This window comes from Limanda limanda, chromosome 9, assembly GCF_963576545.1.
Source record: "Limanda limanda chromosome 9, fLimLim1.1, whole genome shotgun sequence".
In the NCBI taxonomy this organism is placed as follows: Eukaryota; Metazoa; Chordata; class Actinopteri; order Pleuronectiformes; family Pleuronectidae; genus Limanda; species Limanda limanda.
The window spans coordinates 2,759,091-2,771,590 of NC_083644.1; the positions used below are offsets into that span (position 1 = coordinate 2,759,091).

Sequence of the window (12,500 nt, forward strand, 5' to 3'; positions counted from 1 at the left end):
CAGTGAGACAGTGTGTGTCCTCAGAGTCAGTGTGTGTCCTCAGAGACAGTGAGACAGTGTGTGTCTTCAGAGACAGTGTGTGTCCTCAGAGACAGTGAGACAGTGTGTGTCCTCAGAGACAGTGAGACAGTGTGTGTCCTCAGAGACAGTGAGACAGTGTCTGTCCTCAGAGTCAGTGTGTGTCCTCAGAGACAGTGTGTGTCCTCAGAGACAGTGAGACAGTGTGTGTCCTCAGAGACAGTGAGACAGTGTGTGTCCTCAGAGACAGTGAGACAGTGTCTGTCCTCAGAGTCAGTGTGTGTCCTCAGAGACAGTCAGACAGTGTGTGTCCTCAGAGACAGTGAGTGTCCTCAGAGACAGTGAGACAGTGTGTGTCCTCAAAGACAGTGAGACAGTGTGTGTCCTCAGAGACAGTGTGTGTCCTCAGAGACAGTGAGACAGTGTGTGTCCTCAGAGACAGTGTGTGTCCTCAGAGACAGTGAGACAGTGTGTGTCCTCAGAGACAGTGCGACAGTGTGTGTCCTCAGAGACAGTGAGACAGTGTGTGTCCTCAGAGACAGTGAGACAGTGTGTGTCCTCAGAGACAGTGAGACAGTGTGTGTCCTCAGAGACAGTGTGTGTCCTCAGAGACAGTGAGACAGTGTGTGTCCTCAGAGACAGTGAGACAGTGTGTGTCCTCAGAGACAGTGAGACAGTGTCTGTCCTCAGAGTCAGTGTGTGTCCTCAGAGACAGTGAGACAGTGTGTGTCCTCAGAGACAGTGAGACAGTGTGTGTCCTCAGAGACAGTGAGACAGTGTGTGTCCTCAGAGACAGCGAGTGTCCTCAGAGACAGTGAGACAGTGTGTGTCCTCAGAGACAGTGAGACAGTGTGTGTCCTCAGAGACAGTGAGACAGTGTGTGTCCTCAGAGACAGTGAGTGTCCTCAGAGACAGTGAGACAGTGTGTGTCCTCAGAGACAGTGAGACAGTGTGTGTCCTCAGAGACAGTGAGACAGTGTGTGTCCTCAGAGACAGCGAGTGTCCTCAGAGACAGTGAGACAGTGTGTGTCCTCAGAGACAGTGAGACAGTGTGTGTCCTCAGAGACAGTGAGACAGTGTGTGTCCTCAGAGACAGTGAGTGTCCTCAGAGACAGTGAGACAGTGTGTGTCCTCAGAGACAGTGAGACAGTGTGTGTCCTCAGAGACAGTGAGACAGTGTGTGTCCTCAGAGACAGTGAGTGTCCTCAGAGACAGTGAGACAGTGTGTGTCCTCAGAGACAGTGTGTGTCCTCAGAGACAGTGAGACAGTGTGTGTCCTCAGAGACAGTGAGACAGTGTGTGTCCTCAGAGACAGTGAGTGTCCTCAGAGACAGTGAGACAGTGTGTGTCCTCAGAGACAATGAGACAGTGTGTGTCCTCAGAGACAGTGTGTGTCCTCAGAGACAGTGAGACAGTGTGTGTACTCAGAGACAGTGTGTGTCCTCAGAGACAGTGAGACAGTGTGTGTCCTCAGAGACAGTGCGACAGTGTGTGTCCTCAGAGACAGTGAGACAGTGTGTGTCCTCAGAGACAGTGAGACAGTGTGTGTCCTCAGAGACAGTGAGACAGTGTGTGTCCTCAGAGACAGTGTGTGTCCTCAGAGACAGTGAGACAGTGTGTGTCCTCAGAGACAGTGAGACAGTGTGTGTCCTCAGAGACAGTGTGTGTCCTCAGAGACAGTGAGACAGTGTGTGTCCTCAGAGACAGTGTGTCCCCTCAGAGACAGTGAGACAGTGTGTGTCCTCAGAGACAGTGTGTGTCCTCAGAGTCAGTGAGACAGTGTGTGTTCTCAGAGTCAGTGTCTGTCCTCAGAGACAGTGAGACAGTGTGTGTCTTCTTGTCTTCCACTCGTCTTGTTAGTAAACAACAGATTCAGATCTCGTGGCCTCGAGTTATTTATCTCGTTCACACGTTATTATGTCGTGGTCACGTAATATATTTTTACCAGATGCCACCAGGGGGCGCTGTAACTTACACAAGCTGGACCTCAGCTGACAGCCTCACACGAGGGACAGAGACGGTGTCGTCTTCATCTGATCTGAGACAGTTTGTCCTCTCACTTCATCAGTGAAGAACTGATCATGTGGATCTTTGTCACAGCTCTGAGATCAGTGGGACTGAAGCCTCTCCTCATCACCATGGTAACCAGGAGCTCTTTATACAGAGCAGAACCTCTGCTGAGGTCCATCTGTCTCATCTGGTCCCAGTTTGTCAGAAGCAGATGTTCATCAACACACAGTGAAACATGTCTTCACCTGTAACAACAGTAAATCCACCTCTCAGGTGTCCACTCTGCACTTTGACATGCAGAGGACACACACTGAGCTCTTAGCGTGTTCATTCCAACACGTGAACATGAAGCAGAGAGGAAGCTGCTCCACCTCCGAACAGGACTGAAGTCCCTGCTGCTCTTTCTACTGGATGAGCTGCATCACTGACTCACAGCTGATGAAGTGAGTCTCTGTGAAACTGATGTCTTCTTCTCTCAACAGGTGGTGATCTTAGTGGAGCAGAGTGTGAAGAGGACAGTGTGTGAGGACGGAGGCTGAGCTGTGTCCTGAGGATCCAGAGGCTGAAGCAGCAGCAGCTTGTGTGTAGTCTCCAATCTACACAACCCCTAATCTGCATGTGTTTGTGAGATGAAGGCGGAGCACCTGGAGAAAACACGGGGAGAACATGCAGACTCCACACAGGAAGACCCATCTGAACCGGATTCAAACCAGCAACCTTCCTGCCCCGATTGTGTTTATTCACATGAAGAATGTGTTTATTGAAATGACACAACACAAGCAGAATATATAATCCCTCTATAAAGAGTCACATACAGTGTGTTTAAGTTTGTCTCAATTATTCTCCACCTTTGTCCCTCAGTCTGTCTCCATGTGTGTAGAACCACATTCTGTGTAGATGTTTGTTTATGATCTTAAAGTTCCAAAGAAGGAAGGCTGCCGTGTCTCCAGCTCTCCCACAGCTCTGCTCTTTTTTCTATCTTGTTGTTATTGATTCTTCTTTATGTTGCATTGTGCACTCTGACAAAGCGAGCCCTATCATCATATGTGATGGAGAACAACTTCTGCTCATCGGGTTGACGGTGAGAAACACTTAGTCACCAGTGACGACCTGGACCCATCACACAGACTCCATCAGGGAGACGGCCAGGCAGCGGCTCTTCTCCACATGGACTCCAGGATCCAGGTGCAGCACAGAGAGCATCCTGACAGAAACATCTTTGACAAACATATTTAACGTCTTCTTTGATTATTTGTTTATGTCCATGTCCCATCTGCTCACATGGAGGAGGAGGTGTATGACCTATACTGCAGCCACACACCAGGGGGCAGTGTCAGTCTGGTTCAGCTCATTTGTTAATGGTGTGTTGATGGACTGATCTGATTGGATGTTCCCTAGTGGTTTTTTTTTTTTATGAATCTAGTTCCTGTGTTGAGCGCGAGCTGCTGTTTAAAGACGTGTTTGACCTTTGACCTGAGCTGACCCGACAGTTCACTGTGACGAAGAGGATGAAGATGTGTAGTATGTGTTGAACGTTGTCGTCCACTCAGAGGATCAATAAAGATTATAACTGACGATCAACGTGTTTTCATCTTTTTCTTCTTTTCTTGCCCCCCCCCCCTGTCTTTGTTATGTTCTCTCTCTCGCTCCCTCTCTCTCACACACTCACACACACACACACACACACACACACACACACACACACTCACACACACACACACACAGTGTCTCAGTGGAGCAGATCAGGTCCTGTGCAAGATAAGAAGGAAGGAATGATCTTTCTATAGAAAACCAGTTTGGAAACATTCCTCTCTCTGCAGCTCACCTGACTACACCTGCTTCTGGCCTCTGACACGAGAGGATCTAAAGCGTGTGCATAGCTTTATTAATTCATGTTCACACTGTGAACAACATGGACTCACACTGTCATCGACTTTACACTGTGTGACCTTAATAACACAATCCACTGAATTACAGTGCGCTGCTGTGTTTTCTCATTCTCACAGTAAACTGCTGGCAGCAGGTTCACAGGGATTTACTGCTTTCTTACTGTAACCTTAATTAACAGTTTAGTGCTGTCCACGTACTAAAACACACTATAGTACTGTATTTTATTATATTTACAGTATACGATCAGCATCAGTCTGTACATTATTGTTTTAAATGAAATTCAACACAATCTCAAACACAGTACAATGTAATTTAATGTAATAGCAGCATGATGACAGTCAGTTCCTATAAATCAAACTCTTTAACAAAACCTTGGTTCCCTGTGTTGATGTGATATTCTGAACAACGTTTACTGAATGATTACGGTAAATGAAATGCAGCAAACACAACTTTCTATAGAAAAGAGCAAACACCAGATCATGTGTACAGGTCCTGAAGTTCTCTTCACACTGACACAATCTGGTAAATCAAATGACACGTGCTTGATGTAGGAGACAAAAAGTCATTACTGCTGCAGAACAAATCCTGTTGTAAGATATTATCTGCACGTGCATTTAAAAAGGTTTCCAGCATTATAGACAACGTGATAATAACATACTGCTCTGATACAGTGGGATAACATTAACAACAGATCTGTGCCAAGATTTAATGGGTTCTTTCTTGTCCCATCCTTTAACTCTTCTTCTTCACACCTCTCTCTCTCTCTCTCTCTCTCTCTCTCTCTCTCTCTCTCTCTCTCTCTCTCTCTCTCTCTCTCTCTCTCTCTCTCTCTCTCTCTCTCGGAGTGCATGTTGGGAGTGAGTGTGGTGAGTGAGCTGGAAAAGTTTGTTGGAAAACTGTGATTTATCTATCTTGTTTCTATGATATTTTTCCCTCTTTGTTTATAGTAGAGGTGTTTTTTGTTTGTGTGTGAGTGTGGGAATCAGGAGGAACAGTTTAGTTGGTGTTTGCCGGTGTGTTGGTGCAGCATGGCTGCTGCAGGTGGAGGCTCCGCCCTCCTCAAGCTAACGCGCCGACATGGCATTAAACTGTGTCCAGCTGTGGCCTGCTCCGTGGAGGAGGTCAGTCTGGCTGTGGGTGAGGTGGTGGGGTGTGAGTGTGTAAAGTCTGCCTCACGGATGAATAGTGCGGTGGTGGTGTTTGTGGACAGTGTAGCGAAAGCTAACCTGCTAATGGAAAGGGGAGTAGTAATCAAGGGCTCGTTCACACCTGTGATGTCCCTGGCTAACCCGGTAAAGAAAATCCTAATATCTAATGTTCCCCCGTTCCTGACCAATGATTTACTGGAGAGAGAACTGGCAAGACACGGCCAAGTAATTTCCCCCATCAAATTGATTCCCATTTATTGCAAATCCCCACAGCTAAAACATGTACTGTCGTTTAGGAGAAGTGTGTTTACGGTTCTGAAGAAGAGCAATGAAGAATTAAACCTGGTTTTTAGTTTTAAAATAGATGAATTCATTTACAAAGTGCTTGTTACCTCGGGAAACATGAAATGTTTTGGATGTGGGAAGGAGGGGCACGTGATCCGTGTGTGCCCGGATAGAGCCGGTGAGAGCCAGTCAGCTGCCTCTGCACCGGCCCCCCCTCCTGCCTTGGACGGTGATGGTTCCGCTGCTTCTGCACCGGCCCCCCCTCCTGCCTTGGACGGTGATGGGTCCGCTGCTTCTGCACCGGCCCCCCCTTCTGCCTCGGCTGGTGTTTCCGCTGCTCCTGCACCGGCCCCCCCGCCTGCCGGGGGGGGTGCTGAGGCCCCTGTCCCGAGGGAGCCACAGAGTGACACTGCAGGTACTCACACAGACACTAGAGGAGCAGAAGGAGAACTCTCTGAGGAAGAAGATTTCCTGATGGAGGAAGAATTGCAAAAGCTGTCGGCCAAGAGGAAGAACCTAGAAAACGAGACTACTAATGATCAAGGAAAAAAAATGTCGAAGGTATATATACCGCTTTCTGACTCTCAGGTTGAGGCCAAGATGACGGAAATAATGAACGCGACGGGTGGAGATGGGTATCCTTGCTCTTTCAAAGGAATCCAGCAGTTTTTACATGATACTAAGGGCATGAGAATGGTTAATGTATACGATTTCTTCCTAGATCCAAGACAGTTCATGGAAGTAGCAAAAGGCCTCATGGGAAAATCTGAAGGTATCGGCCAACCGACCTTTTCAGATCAGGAGGTGTACCGCCTGAGGAAACTACTGTCGAAAACCCGAGCCCAACTGGCCCAGGAGGAGAGACTCGAGAAACTGTCTCTCGTAACACCGAGCACCATGACGGGGAAAATGATGTAATATTTATGAGTTTCTGTAAGAAGATCAGCTGGTATTTTTTTTGTGTTGATTGAATATTGTTTTATTATGATGTGGTAATTTTTGTTCAAAAAATGCTTGATATGTTGTAGTATTTTGTTTTGTTGGAACTTCACTGAGTAAATAAAAGTGACTTAAAAAATCAAAATCTCTCTCTCTCTCTCTCTCTCTCTCACACGTACACACCTGCTTCTCTAATAGAACATGTATGACCTGGAGGGGGTGGAGCTCTTATGTACACTGATTGACAGTAGCTGCAGCCAATCAGCTCAGAGAATGAACACAAAGTTATAAAAGGATCATTCCGCTGTTTTCTTTTATTTATTGAACAGTGTCACATGACAGCAGCATGTGTCCTCCAGGGGGAGCAGTCCTGTTTGCAGGGGGAAGCTGGGTAGTGTGTGTTTGTGTGTGTTCGCGGACCTGTTCAGGTTACAACACTCACATAATGACCAACACATCATCGTGGGGTCATGTGTCTCTGGATCAACAGTCACATGTTGACAAACAGTTTGACTGCTACACACAATGATCACTTCATCACCAAGAAAAACACACAAACCGGATTCTAACATCACAAAACCAACAAACATCTGAAAACATCACAGTTCCTGGATTCACGTCACAAATTGATTAAGTTCCAACGCAATGAAATCACTTACAGTTTAAAATCAGAGTTTTATCTTTGACACAAAAGATCAAAACTCTGGAATAAAAATGGGACGTTTTCATTTCTGCATCAGGTGCAGAGCGGTGGTGGCTTTTCTACTTTTGACCCACAGGTGGCGCTGCAGTATAACAGCAGCACATCCCAGTCAAAGCCTTTATATTCAGTCTATGAGTCAAACACATGGATCATTTCCTCTGTGACAAACCAGATGTAACGAGAAGAAAAACATCTCAGAGAGAAAAGTTCTGTTTCTACTTGTCTCTGCTTTAATGCTCAATAAACATCCTTCCACCGACTGCACTGGAATCATGACTCAGCGTTTCTTTCCTCTTCAAACAAACAGGTGGAAACATCTCGTCCTTGGTGATCCAGACACTTCGAGTGGTGCCGAGTGCTTGTTCGTTGAGTCTGCTATTTTCACTGATATGAATAAAATCTGAATCTGACTTTGCTTTCTTACTCACTAATCTTACTTTGACATCATATCTGAGTAGTCTCACTTCCTGATTGAATCCATTTCTCTCTCTCTCTCTCTCTCTCTCTCTCTCTCTCTCTCTCTCTCTCTCTCTTTCTCTCTCTCTCATTGTATTTAGTTTGGCATTATCACCATTAACTTTTCCCCTGTCTCCTCTGAACATGTATAAACTGTTTAATCTGCTTCCACTGTTGCTAATGTGGGAGAAACCATCTGAAGAGGGTGTTGAGATATCTATGTTTTGTTTTCTATCTTATGAATATATTTTACGATATTTTACCTACATTATATCCTGTGAATCAATATTAACTGTGTAAACTATAGAATTAACAATATTACAACTGTTTCTTTTATCCAGGAGTGATATCATTTCTGGATTCAAATACAGGGTCAAACACAGAGCGCAACCATCTGAGTGTCAAACTGACTGCAAAGTGCAACTTGGGGAAAGCCTGAGAAGGAAATTCATCTTGAGATTTGAGATAATGAAAGCACGGATTCTCAGGAAGGAGAGAGGACGTGCCCGGACTAAAACAATGAACCATTTCATGAATTATTATGGGAAAAACATGAAATCCTCCTCTAAGGTCTAATCTGCTTGGTCTCTCCACTGTAAAAAAAACTCCCTTCTTGATAGAGACACCTGGTGGAGTAAACCTTCTCTCACAATGATGTGCTTGCAAAAAACTGCATTTTGAGAGACAGTTCACATCTGGCCAATTGCTGAGTGCGCTCAAGAAAAGACCCGCCTCTGTGTTGCACGCTGTGTCTCTTACAAATACTGTGGACTTGGGAAAGTGGGGGCTTCTTCTCGACATGATCCAGTGACCTGGTGACGTGTCCAGGAGAACTCCAGAGACTCTCTGTAAGTATTGTTCTTATATAATAAACGTATTACTGTGAAACTTTTGAACTCGGATCTTGTCTAAATTATTAACCTTTCCCACTTGAACCTCGAATCAACGAACACGCTGTTTGGTCCAGAAGGGACCGGGCTCGACAAGGGCCGACCACCTCACAGGTCTGGAACAACATCTTCAAAGTGCTGGTTCTGGATTGTTCTGCTCCAGGTGACACAGATTCACTTCAGAGGAATCCAGCAGAATAAAAACAGACGCAGCATCAGGTTCCCTTTTCCCCGACAGGAATACATTCATTTGAATTTATTTCAAATGATAGAAACAAGGGTTGTTTAACATGAAATGACCACAGGTTGGTTTCTTCTTGTTAGAGTAGAGACAAGGTGTGAACCTGAGGAGACCAGCGTGACGCCTCACCTGTGGGTCAAGGTGAACGCACATGCTGGACAGGAAGGGGACTTTCATTTGTCCTTTGTGTCTCTCGTGTCCATCAGCCACCAGGTCCCCCCCCGGTTGGATGTTGCTGTTTGTAAAGAAACATGATCCTGAAAGTTTATTCTTGTTGGCAAAGTGTCACACGTCCGTTCAGCTCCTTCACCCTCATGTGGTCACACATCCAGAGAGTCTGCTCCATGTTCAACTCTTCACCATCTCTCTTTCCTATATTAAAACCTTTTTACATACAAATAGATCAATAACTATGATTAACATATTCCATTATGTAAATACACAATATTTTTTTGCATTTTCAAATAGACTCGTTTCTTATTTACTCTGATGTCATCATCTTTCTCCAAATAAATCAGAATAAAAGCACTGGTACCGCGGAGAGCGACAACAGATGTGTGTAAGGCAACGACCAGCAGCTCGTCACAATTAAACAAACAGCACAAGCACACACACACACGCACACACACATGCACACACACACACACACCCAGAGTCATGTGATTTCCTGTAACTGCAGAGCGGAAGTGAAAGTGAAAGTGTTCAGACTCGTTCTAACAAAAAGCAGCAGACGGAGGAGACGTGAAGTCTGAGGCTGGTGAGTGTTCAGCTACATTTATATTATTCACTCATATTATTTTACAGTCAGTGTTTTTCACTGGATCCCAGAGACAGATGTGAACAGCAGGTCTGGAACAAAGAAACTTCAAAGGACTTATTAACAGAGTTAACTCACAGTTTCACTTTTTATCTTCATCTGTTCATCAAGTGTTTAATAACACAACGTGTTTTCACAATCATACGTTACAGCAGTGGTCACCAACCAGTCACTGGCTGAGGTGTGAGTACCAGTGGTGGAAAGTAACCAAGTAGAAATACTTCGTTACTGTACTTAAGTAGATTTTTCACATACGCCTCTCTCTCTCTCTCTCTCTCTCTCTCTCTCTCTCTCTGATGTGTGTGGGCAGGGTGTGGCTCCCCATACATCTATTCCCTTTAGAATGATCCAGGTGCTCATGCAGGAGCTTGGTTCAGTTCAGTCTTTACTATTCTGTCTGATATTTGGCAGCAAAACGAGACTGTGTCCAGTGATTTTTTATTTTCTGTACCAGCACTGTGCAGGCTGTTAACAAAAGAGAAATCTTGTTTTGTGTGCCTAGAACTTGTTTCGCTTTGCTGAGTTATCATAAGGGACATTGTGTATCACTCCTGCTACTGATGAGAAGTCCATGTTTATTGATATTTACAGAATGTTTTAGTGGAGAATTGTAAGATAGAGTGTGAACAGTATTACAGAGGGTAAGCACAATAAGTAAACCAACCTTTCCAATAAACAAATGTTGTTGCTTATTATTATTACTAGTAGTGACATCTGTAGAGGCATGAGTATTACCAGTAGCTATATCTGAATTCTTTATCAAAATGGCACAGCCTAGACATTGAGAGACAACCCATTGCGTGAGTACTTCTACTTTTAATACTTACACACACATACACACACACATGTGAACATGATACTAGATGTTGAGTTTCCTTCTCTTAGTGGCCGGGGGGTTGAAGGTCACAGGAACTTTCACAAGCTTCTATTAATTAACTTTAGTGAAGTTGGTTGGTTTGAGTGGAGATCAGGAAATGCTCAAGTTGCAAAAATACTTTGTTATTCAACGCTTGTTTATGGCTATGCAGGTTTATTGGTGGATTTACAAATGACAGAGAGAGAGAGAGAGAGCATGCATCTATTTCACAATAAGAACATTTAAAAATAAATGAATTGATTCGGTCGACAGAAATGCTGGAGTTCTTTTATTTTGAAATGGGTCGGCTACAGGAAGTGTTGCAAATATTTGTGTTTGTGACGTTTTCAACAGATAAACATTGAAACTGGTGTGAAAGATCATTTCACTGTGTTCTGCTGCAGCGCGGCCTGAACCACAACTGAGCCGCAGCCGGCCCGGTGCAACATGGACGAGGCCACTTCAGAGCAAGTTGGACCCTCACACACAAAGTAAGAGACCTGCTACAAACATGTGAAGCTCCAAACTGAATCCTCAGAGAGTGAACCAGTGAATGATGTGTTCTGAATAAAAATATGTTTGTGTTTGCAGGGGTCAGGACCACAGACTGAGAGCAGAGTCTCCAGGGTCCAGCTGTCTGTCTCTGAAGAGTAACATGTCCATGGGAGGTCGTCCAAGCTTCAGTAAAGAACCTGGACCCTCACACACAGAGTAAGAGACTGTTTCTCCTGTGACCTGCTCTGAAGAGGATCTAGTTTCCTCTAGTGTGGCCCCTGCATTAGGACACAGCTTCATTGAAGTTGGTGACTAATCTCTCAGAATCACTCAAAGAGCTCAGACCTCCACCAAGAACCAACACGCTCCTTATGAAACCACTTTGAAATCCACTAGAGCCTCATTTTAATTTGGATCTGCACCAAATTCCACACACTGGTGAACATCAGTCCTCTGAATATGCCCCCCCCCCCCCCCCCATCTGGTTCACAGACCACAACCTTCCACCAAGTTTACTGGTAATCTGTTGTTTTTTATAATCCCACTAACGAACCAACCAACACACAAACATACTGGGTGAAAACAAAACCTCCTTGACAGAAGTGATGACAACCTGTGACTGTGACATGTGACTTATCAGGACATGTCTTCACAGGAAGAGGAAGAGGAGTCATGTTTCTGAGGAGGAGCAGTCGTCCTGCTGTGCTTCGTGTCAGGACGTCCTGAAGGATCCAGTCTCCACCAGCTGTGGACACTGGTTCTGCAGACAGTGCATCACCTCATACTGGGACCAGTCTGGTTCTTCAGGAGACTCCTCCTGTCCCCAGTGTGGACGAAGATCCAGAACAGGAGCTGTAGCTCAGACAGCAGGTCAGAGCAGCACTGTACATGTGTCTGCTGATGTCTTCACTTCTGACAACAGCACATGTGGTTTTATTCTGTTCCTTCATACAGCATCAACATTTAACATCGTTAGAAAAGCACAAAGTTAAAAAGCTTTTATTTTTCTGTAGTTTTTCTGTATCTGATGAAAACAATCAGTAGATTCTCAGATTCTGTGTCTCTGACATTGTTTCTTGTCTTTCAGCAGATCGTGGTCTGCAGGAGGTTTCAGATGAACATAAGCTCAGTCAGAGGAGGAGATGTGAACATGTGACTGAAGGAACTGATGCAACAGGAAGTAGAACCCTCCTCAACAGGATCTACACTGAGCTCTACATCACAGAGGGACAGAGTGAAGAGGTTAATACTCAACATGAGGTGAGGCAGCTTGAGACGGCTTCCAAGAAGAAGATCCTCCACGACACTCCCATCAGGTGCCACGACATCTTCAAAGCCTCCACTGACCAGCAGAGCAGCATCAGAGTCGTCCTGACCAACGGCGTCGCTGGCGTTGGAAAAACCTTCTCGGTGCAGAAGTTCACTCTGGACTGGGCAGAGGGTTTAGAAAACCAGGATGTGCGTCTGCTGATTGTGCTTTCGTTCAGGGAGCTGAACCTGGTGAAGAACCAGCAGCACAGTCTCCTCACGCTGCTCCGTGTTTTCCATCCAGCGTTACAGAAGCTCACGGCAGAGACGCTCGCTGTCTGTAAACCTTTGTTCATCTTTGACGGCCTGGATGAAAGCAGACCTTCTCTGGACTTCAACCACAGGGAGCTTGTGTCTGAGGTCACACAGAGGTCATCAGTCAACGTGCTGCTGACAAACCTCATCCGGGGGAATCTGCTTCCCTCGGCTCTCGTCTGGATCACC

At 45.4% G+C, this 12,500-nt stretch overlaps 2 protein-coding genes and 1 long non-coding RNA gene across 3 annotated transcripts in view; 2 read left to right on the forward strand and 1 right to left on the reverse strand.

Moving 5' to 3' along the window:
* LOC133011050 (NAD-dependent protein deacylase sirtuin-5, mitochondrial-like) overlaps positions 1 to 12,500 on the reverse strand; it is a 231,594-nt gene that overhangs the window by 30,358 nt on the left and 188,736 nt on the right. The gene's annotated exons all lie outside the window — the stretch shown is intronic.
* LOC133011047 (protein NLRC3-like) overlaps positions 1 to 12,500 on the forward strand; it is a 22,959-nt gene that overhangs the window by 7,264 nt on the left and 3,195 nt on the right. The window contains exon 5 of the mRNA XM_061078728.1: positions 11,839 to 12,500. This exon is cut by the window's right edge and continues 1,142 nt beyond it. Coding sequence (XP_060934711.1) covers positions 11,839 to 12,500 — 662 coding nt within the window. The remainder of the gene's footprint in view (positions 1 to 11,838) is intronic.
* On the forward strand, positions 9,302 to 10,910 carry LOC133011053 (uncharacterized). The gene is made up of 3 exons (XR_009680715.1): positions 9,302 to 9,337; positions 10,608 to 10,744; positions 10,845 to 10,910. It is a non-coding gene; the product is annotated as an uncharacterized LOC133011053 (long non-coding RNA).